General features: G+C 40.7%; 1 protein-coding gene across 1 annotated transcript; it reads left to right on the forward strand.

Annotated features, from left to right (window-relative positions):
- The first annotated feature begins 1,258 nt into the window (after positions 1-1,258).
- Positions 1,259-9,408, forward strand: PSMA1 (proteasome 20S subunit alpha 1). The gene is made up of 10 exons (XM_082762771.1): positions 1,259-1,382; positions 1,583-1,627; positions 4,317-4,418; positions 4,928-5,031; positions 5,827-5,915; positions 6,249-6,319; positions 6,784-6,913; positions 7,535-7,614; positions 8,523-8,627; positions 9,064-9,408. The coding sequence occupies exons 1-10, from the start codon at positions 1,380-1,382 to the stop codon at positions 9,118-9,120; spliced, it is 786 nt and encodes a 261-aa protein (XP_082618897.1). The 5' UTR covers positions 1,259-1,379; the 3' UTR covers positions 9,121-9,408.
- The last annotated feature ends 29 nt before the right edge of the window (positions 9,409-9,437 follow it).

The raw sequence follows: 9,437 nt of genomic DNA on the forward strand, positions 1-9,437 counted from the left end.
GTGTTGAAGAAAGAAAGTTATTTCACATCAAAGTATTTTTTTATTATTATTTATTAATCACAAAGCTTAAACGTAAGTTAGATAATTAAAATCAGTCTGTTTAGATCTCTTTTCTAGACAACACTGTGATCCTCTGCAATGAAAAGTTTTGGACAAATTCACCAGCGCTAAGAGAAATGTTATCGTTGGTCCCACAAGAACCAAAAGGTACACACGCAGCACGGGTTTGATTTGAGTCTTGTGATTCCAGCACCCGGTACTTGTTGAAAAAATAAAACATACAAATATGGTACCACCTGATTCTTGTTTGTCTTCACGCTTGAGTCCTCCAACCCTACAGAGAAGTTTTCCTAGTAACTTTTTTGTAACTTTTTTTTTTTTTTTACTCGCTTTTCAGTTACAGTTGTACACACATTGTAACCATCCAAAATAAGAGCTCTGGTAAGCAATTCATTTCTGTTAAACACTATTAGTTTTCTACTTTTAGTGTGAGAGCAAAAAGGCCCAATTAGAAATGTAATGGCATCTTAGCTGGAATTCAGACACAGTGGCTACACTTAGTGTGTCACTAAGACACCCCATTTTCTAGCATTATTCACAACAGTGCTTGTCATTTGGCTGTTATATTATTTCAGAGGCTTCCTGTACTTTTTTTTTTCCCAAAACGTAAGAGGATATCCAGGCTGCTGGAGCTGATTAACAGTGGCTGGTGTTTTGTTCCTACCAGCTGTTGTTGTTGTTGTTTTTTGTTTAATGTTAGCTACTTAAGCTTATGACCTTTGTTAGCATGGATGCTGTATGAAAATGTAATTGCAGATTGGGAAGCCCAACACATCGTACGCTTTGTGCTTGCGATAAAAGGGCAAGGGCTAAAAATACAGCTTTAAAACGGGCTTCTAGTGACTTCAGAATAAGTAGCTCTGAACCCTTTGGTCTCCTGAGGCAAGATGTGCGATTTGTGCGTTCAGGACCGTGTTTAATTCTGTCTGCGTGGATAATTCACACCCTGGCTTCAGGTGTACAAAGCTTGGCTTGTTTCTGTGCCAGGCCAGCAGCTCTCACTGCTTCCAGCCTCCTTTCAGCTCCAGGAGCTGGGGCTTTCCCCATCCTTTCCACTTCTGCTCTCACAAAACCCGTCATTTTGAGGAGAAAACCATTAAAACTGGGAAATAAATAAATAAATAAAGTGTGGGGGGGGATGAGGAGAGGAGAGGCGGGCCGGGGCGGGGCCGGGCCGCTCGGTGAGTTGGGGCGCGGCTGGTGCCGCCTGGCCGCCCGCAGCCCGAGCCGTCGCTGCCCGAGCGCCGCAGCCGCCGCTTCGCAGCCCCGGAGGAGCCGGAGCCGGAGCCGCCGTCGGGGGAGGCGGAGGCGGGGGCAGGATGGTGGGAGGCCGCGGCGGGCACCGGGGCACCGGGGGGAGGCCGGGGGGCTGCGGCGGCGGCTGTGGGGGGGGAGAACGGAGACGGAAGGGAGCGAGGCCGTGAGTCAGCACCCGGCGGGGCCTGGGGATGGGGCCTGGGGATGGGGACGGGGACGGGGCTGGGGCTGGGGCCGTGCTGATGGCCGTGCTTTGTGCCCGCAGTTCCGCAACCAGTACGACAACGACGTGACCGTGTGGAGCCCGCAGGTGAGGCCCCGCCGCAGGCCGCAGCGGGAGCCCGGCGCCATCGCGGCCCGGCGGGGATTTTGGGGGGGTGGGGGGGTGGTGGGAGCGGTCCCGGTCATTAGTGGGAAAGCGTTTTCCCCTAATTGATCCACCAAGGGCTTCCCTGGTGGATAATAACACAAACTAATAACACAAAATAATAACGCGGACTAAGTCCAGGCCTAGTGCTCAGGAGGAAATGTGCTGGCTGCTTCAAGCAAGGCACAACAGCAGCCGCGCGTCCTCCTGACCCGAAGCATGGAAATCCTGACTTATTTTATTATTTTTAGAAGAAATAAGCGAATCTTAAAGTTGAAATGATCACAAGCGTCCCTGTTCAATAAATGCTAACCCTAAAGCTTATAATCATAGCGCTGAGAGACTGCTCAGCTGTGGGTGTCCTCAGCTTCCCACATGGTGCGGTGTTAGGGAGGCTTCGTGCTACCTGTGTGCGAGGCCGTGTGAGATTTGCACTTGAATTGGTAACTCCATTACCTCTGAATCAGTTCCACATTGTACTTCTAAATCTTACAAAGGCTGTGCTGTGTTAAGAACAGGTGTCTTAGGGTTTTAGAAGCAAATGCCTGATGGAGCTGAGGTGGTTAATTGCCTCTTTTTCTGCTATGCATGCTTCAAGGTAAGGAACTTATGGAAAATAGGAGTCTTTTCTCCATTTGGTAAAGCTCAAGACGTGTTTTAACTACAGCAACGTGGCTTGTTTTTTACAAACCTACTATACCACTGGTTTGTGGGTTTGTATTACTACTGAAAATTTTCATCTCGTGGTATTGTTTTCGAAAGATACATTTTAAAATAATTGAAACAACCTTTTGGTGCTTTTCATCCTACACGAACATAACCTTGAATGTTTGAATGTACTTTAGTCAATGCCATGATAGCTGTAGATGGCTTCGAACTGCTTTGAGAAATCCAATTGTTTATCTCAAAGGGTGATGAAAGCTTTGAGGAGATTTAACATACAAGAACGTGCCAATGATACAAGCAGCAACTTTTGGTTAAGGAGATGTGCACTGGAAAATGTTCAGTGCAGATATTTACCGTTACCTTCAATCTTCAGTGCATGCTGTGAATAACGTGCAGCTAAATTGTCTTTGTCCATTTCACACGGACACGCACGTGTGCATAAGCGTGTTATTCCACGTGTTCAATACATTCTGTGTGTGCCTTGTATATTCCTTACAGCAGTCTGTATTACTCTCTGTTACTAATGTCTTTTTAGTATCTGAGAAGTTAAAAGTCAGAATTCTAATCCAGAATTGGAAACCTACATCTGCCTCTCATCCCTCTTAATGATCGTCTTTCCTGGCAGATTCTGTATCAGAAACTTTAGTTTTGTTTTTTCATCTCTTACTTTAAAATTACTTTCAATAGACTTGTACGGTTTTTAGGCTTTCAGTAGCTATCATGAAATGATCAGCAGCACTCATTGCTACTTTTTCCATAAAGTGCCTTGAAAATATGAACAGCACTTTGATAAAAGCAGTTTAAAATCACTGCTCCACACATTCCTGCAGGTGGCTGGGTCACCGAGGCTGTTATGTGACACCATAATAATTCTGGGCATTGTTAGTAGAGGAGCGAAGAATAACCATTTTGGGGGAATATTTTCTAATATTGTTTTAAAGGGAAGGGGATACAAGATTAAAGGCTAGGCAGGGCTTCCTGGCTTTATAGCCTTGCAAGTCATTCATGACAGTTGATAAATATCTGCTGGATGGGTCACCATGTTTCTACACTGCTCTTGGACATGAAGTACCTGTGTGTAGGATATGCTAAGCATCTAGGAGACCTTGTATTTCTCTAAATAAATCAAAACCCTTTTACAAACCATATACATATATATATATAACGGAACTAATAAATGGAACTAATGCGAGGTGATTTTCTTTGCGTTATCACTAGCACGTTCCTGTTGTAACAGCTCCAGCAGCGTGCTGTGTTTTAATACATCGCAACTGATAGGGGACAACCGTGTGCTGCATTTGGTAATTCCCGTTCTTGCACAGCAGCAGCGAACACACTGATTATTTGAAATAGGCTGGCCAACTAGGGTGCGGGAAATTAGCTGCGTTGCCCTCCGTGGTAGTACTGAAAGGATGTCGCCTTGTTTTCCCACAAAGCTGCAGGCTGACTCTGCAGAACTTGGGGGGGAATTAATTTTCTTTGAGACCTCTACTCCTCTTTCAGGCTTTACTGCAGTTGACTAATAACTTGTTCAGAAGTTATTGGGGAATGGATGGTGAGACACAACAATTGCGTAAGACTCGTTTCTTCAGGAAACTCGATTAAAAGTTACATGTCCAGCTGGAAGTTCCATCTTTGAATCGCTTTGTCTTCAGTAGAGTCAGTATCTAACACAACGACAAAAGTTTTGTGATCCTGACAACATCAGACTAGTTCACCCTTTCAATTTTTTTTTCACGTTTCTTTATATGCAATAGTGAGTGTCTCAGGGGCAGCCAGATTTGTGTGGGTTAGTGGTGACGAGTTTGTAAAAGAAAGAGGAAATAATTGCTTGTAGACTTAAACTGCTATGCAGTCAGTTTACCTGTTGGGGTGGGGGGAATCAAAGGTCTGTACATCAAAAAAACATTGAAAGTTAATATTGAGGATTAATTTTAAAATGATTACCTTTGATTTTATTCTTCAGGGGCGAATCCATCAAATCGAATATGCCATGGAAGCTGTGAAACAAGGCTCAGCTACTGTGGGGCTGAAATCAAAAACGCATGCCGTCCTGGTAGCTTTAAAGGTAAGTTTAAAACTTTGTTTTTAAAATGGCAATGTTAGTACGAAAGTTCTAGTTTGTCAAATTAGTTTAACACAGTCTGCACTTACTTATGTAACGTAAATGTAATCCCAGTTTCCTTTTGCTTTAGTACCAGTATAGAAACGTATTTTCAGTACCTATGCTAAGCAGATTTTCACAAAATCGTGAATGAAGTGAGTGAAAATTTTTCCTTTTAAAAGATAAACACTCCTCTATTTTTTTTTTGTTAGTTATTAAGTAGTAAAACTTCATTTTCTTTAAAATTTGAGCAAGTGTCTGTTCTTTCTTCCTCTTAGTCTCCTACTGAAATGGAGCTAGGTTTTTTTTTTGGTCTTCTGTTGCAAGTTTATAGGTTGTGGGTTTGTTTTTGTTGTTGTTTTTTTGACTGTTTCATGATTATATTCAGTTCTTGCAGTAAATGTTAGCAGATTTCTCCACAGTGCTTGGCAAACTGGTCAGTCTGCCACGTAGCTTTCTCCTTTTATGCGTAGAGAGCACAGTCTGAGCTGGCAGCCCATCAGAAAAAAATCCTGTACGTAGACAACCATATCGGTATCTCCATTGCTGGACTTACTGCTGATGCAAGACTCTTGTGGTGAGTGTCTTAGTTGTTGACATACACAGTTCTGCAATAATAAGTGAAAGTTCATTTGTAGACTATTGCGAATGAAATCTTATGGTCAGCTAAGGATTAGTCTCGCTCTGTTGTACTATGCCAAAGACCTCAGTATGAAATTCTGGCAGATTTTTAAGTTGTTGGCAGAAATCTTGTTTGTTTGGCACTAAATTTTGCTCTTTGGTTTTGTTACAAGTAAGGCAGTCCTGTCTGGTTTCCTCCGTGTGATGGGGTTTCCAAGCCATCTGAGAGTGTGCATCACCTATATCCCTCTAGTAGCTGCTACAGTGTACATGCACTTAAAGTTACTAAAAGCATACAGTGCCTTGTGTGTCAGCTAGAGGGGTTTGCCTTTTACCTGTAGGCCACGTAATCTCATCAAATGAGGTAAATATACGCTGAAAGAGGTTTGATGGAAAAAGACAAAGAAGGCATCGGAATAATTACCGAAATAAAATCTAATTGCTGTAATGTTGCAAAGAAATGTTACCATCTAACTGTGTTTTTTTTCCAGATGACCCATCTGTAGCCTGTGTGAACTTCCACCTTCCCTTTATTTGTATGGCTGAAGTACTAATACTTAAAGCTTGTGGTCTGCTTTCTAAATAACAGTTATAGGTCAGATGAAACGAAATTATGTAATGCCTCTGACCCTTTTTCTCAACAAGCTGAGCAGAAACAAAAATACGCTTACCTTAACAGGCGAATATTGAGAAACTCATTGTGACTTTAATCTGTGCATTGATTTTATTTTTATTTTTTTTTTCCTCCTAGCAATTTCATGCGTCAGGAGTGTCTGGATTCTAGATTTGTGTTCGATAGACCTCTTCCAGTGTCTCGATTAGTGTCACTAATCGGAAGCAGTATCCTTTTTTTCTTTTAACACTCCTTCACCTTTTAAGGTTATTTTACACTTGTTCTCAAAATTAGTTTTACATATCACAACTTAAAAGTCGTACTAAAATGAAAAAGTTAATTCAAAGTTAAATTTTTCTTTATTTAAGATGCTTGTATATTCTCTCAGAGAGTGTTGATATTCAAGATGAGTCCTGAGATCTATTTCTTCAAGCATAGCCTTTGATACTACAAGAGGCTTTGCACAAACTACACAGTGATTTTGGTGCATCTCTGCTTCTTTCTTAAGAAAATGTTTTAGGTGCGTGTTCCTTTGAGATTGTTTCCTTAGCTTTCTTCAGAAACGCAGATACCGACCCAGCGTTACGGCAGACGACCATATGGCGTGGGACTGCTTATTGCAGGTTATGATGTAAGTAAGATTTTTGACATGAAGGAGGTTGAAGGAAATTGTCAGTGTGCCTGAAATCTGCTGTACAATGAGCCTTGCCATTGTGCAGATAAGGCAGTGTGTGTAAAATACCTTTTGCAAGCCATGAAGTAGGAAGCATACACAAGCATGATACAGTTTATGGAGCAGAGAAGGAAATGGTTTCGGTGCCAGCTATATTCTCTGTGTAAAAACTGCATTTTAATGAAAAAAGTGTAAACAAAGGTTTCTGTAGAGCACTATGTTTTACATTTTTTTACAATAGCTCTGAACGAACTGGATAAGAACAGTGGTATGATAAGCAGTACAGAATTACTCGGTGCATACATATAAGCTAATGTATCATGAAACAAAACTGTTAGAAAATATCATGCGTTCTAGCAGCAGACAGACTTGCTACGAGTTTATACATTTGTTTAATGGTTTGTGTTTTTTCTTCCTTTTAGGATATGGGCCCTCACATCTTCCAAACTTGTCCCTCTGCAAACTATTTTGACTGTAAAGCCATGTCCATTGGTGCTCGTTCACAGTCAGCACGAACTTACTTGGAGAGACACATGACTGAATTTACTGACTGTGAGTAAAGAAGCCCTGGCTGTCTAGTGGTCTTTATCAGTTACAGTTTTTCTGCTACTGCTTCATTCTTTGGATCTTAGTAAGACAAGAAAATAAATTTGGGGGGCCAAGTTTGGCACAAGTGTAAATCTGCACGAGGACAAAACTGTAAAGCAAGTATTACAAATTTTCACGTCTAACATCTGGATGCTTATTCAATCTAATGAAAAGAGAAGTTGTGCTCAGAAAAGCAGAGCAAAAAGTAAGAGGCCTCTGTCCTGTTTAACCCAGGGAAATACTTCTTTCTGTATCAGAGCAGGCATAGTATGTCAGAGCAAATACTTAGGTGGTACATCTAAAATTGCAAATTTATTTTTATATGAAACCAATGATGTGAAGACAAAAAAGGTGGAAAGATAGCTTGATTATTGCTGCTTTGGAGGCAGTGCGGTTGCCAAAACCAGATGCATTCAATTTCAGATGTACAGGTTCCAAAGGTATATTTTTTTTTAACCAACTCTGCGTTTAGTACCAGAAATACCTAAGGAGAGGGGTTGCATCAACTGAGAATGGGAGTAAGGGGAAAATGAGTCTAGAGGTAATGCCATGTTTTGTATTTATCTTGCTGCTTTTATTTTTAAGGTAATCTAAATGAGCTAGTTAAACATGGACTGCGTGCTCTCAGAGAGACTCTTCCTGCTGAACAGGATCTGACCACCAAGGTATATGCTGGGTTTACTTAATAAGAAATTGTACTGCCATTGTTTTTGGTGCACATGACAAAACTGACGTAAAGTATGGCTGGGACTGAAACCTGGAAGCCAAACACTTGGTAGATAGTATCGTCTGTGTTTTGTATGGCACCAGTTTGCTTACAGCTTCCTTAACTATCTGCGATTTATTTTTCTTTACAGAAGTGATACTTTATCTAAATATGACATTGCTTCCCGGGTGGCTTCATTATATTTTAAAGTTAGACCAATATTTCATGTGTGTTGTGTCCAACTAGAATTATTAGCTTTGCATTATAAGCATGGTCACTAATTGACCTGATGGTGTAAGGGAATATAATACATAAAGTATTAATTAAATATCCAGGGTCAAAAAGTTGCAGAAGCTGTAGACAGGAAACATGAACTGAGCAACTGTTGAACAAAAAGCTTCTAAGCTGGTCTATTACCAGCAAAAGTTGTTCTCTTTGTGGCTAGTCTTGCCCTTATCCGTGTTTAATATAAATTTTTGTTCTTATCCCATCCTGATGTTTTCTAGATCTCTTACAATATTGAAAGTGCAAAATGAGATGGAAATCAATTTTGAAAAATCAGGTATTTGTTATCAGAAAGGAAAAAAGGAAGCTGAAAGCCTTGAATGGTGGTTTTACTGTTAAGATTTTTTAAACATGGTAGTTTTTCCAGGGAGTAAATCTCCCTCCTTTTCCTTTTCTAGTACAAACTACGAAAGACGGAGTCTCTCTCGAAATTTCCTTTCTTCCTTAAGTAGACACAAATAGCACAATGAGTTTTATTATTCCAGGGGGAAGCTTTTGTCTGTTTCACAAGTGAAAGCTGTAAAGCCACAGAGTTATTTGCAGAAAAATGGTTCTCATTTCTTTCCAAACTTTGCTTAACAGAATGTTTCCATTGGAATTGTTGGCAAAGACATGGAGTTTACCATCTATGATGATGATGATGTAGCACCATTCCTAGAAGGTCTTGAGGAGAGACCACAGAGAAAGGTGTGTGTTTTGAATGTAACTAAGCAGGCTGTGTTAAAGGACACTTTGTGATGTTTTTATGTTTGTCATTTAAGTCTACTGAAGTTTTAGGAATGTGATTTTTAAAATTAGAAGTTACTACCTGACAACTGGAGACACTATATAATCTTAGCCAGAGACTAAGATGCGTATTGAATCAATTTATGCTGAATTGTTGGCAGGCATTTCCAGTGAAATTTCCTTTCCTCATCTATGATCAAGTTTGTACTGTTTTTGTACAGTGAAAGTACTGTTTTGTACTTTCTTGTAACAGCAGTGGCTACATGTGTTTCTCATGCATATAGCAGAGCGTATCCCCAGACTCGTAACGATCTGTATTAGCAGCTCTGTCCTTCTCCATGCTTAATTTGGATTTAATATGTATATGGATTTAATATGTTTTTTTTCTCTATTTAAGCCTGCTCCGCCTGCTGATGAACCTGCGGAAAAATCAGAGGAGCCCATGGAGCACTAATTCGTGGAAGAGTTCCTCTATGTTAACCTCTGTGTAATCATACAGGAACATTTATCTCTTTGATGGTAACTATCCTCACTGATACGTGTCTGATGCTGATGCACTGTGAGGATTACTGTTTAAAAAAAAAAAAAGAGGCAAACTGGTGCACCTATCCTTAAAAAGTTCAAAACTGGGTTTGTTGTCGTGGAGGGGAAAGGGGTAACCATTTTCTAACGAGGACATGATACTGTTTTTTTAAGGAAAAGCGTACTGTCTACTTGGAAATAAAGAACTTTCTGGGAATAATATACTGCCTCTTGCTTTTGTTGCGTGGT

Source organism: Aythya marila, assembly GCF_965140915.1.
Source record: "Aythya marila genome assembly, chromosome: 5".
Classification (NCBI taxonomy): Eukaryota; Metazoa; Chordata; class Aves; order Anseriformes; family Anatidae; genus Aythya; species Aythya marila.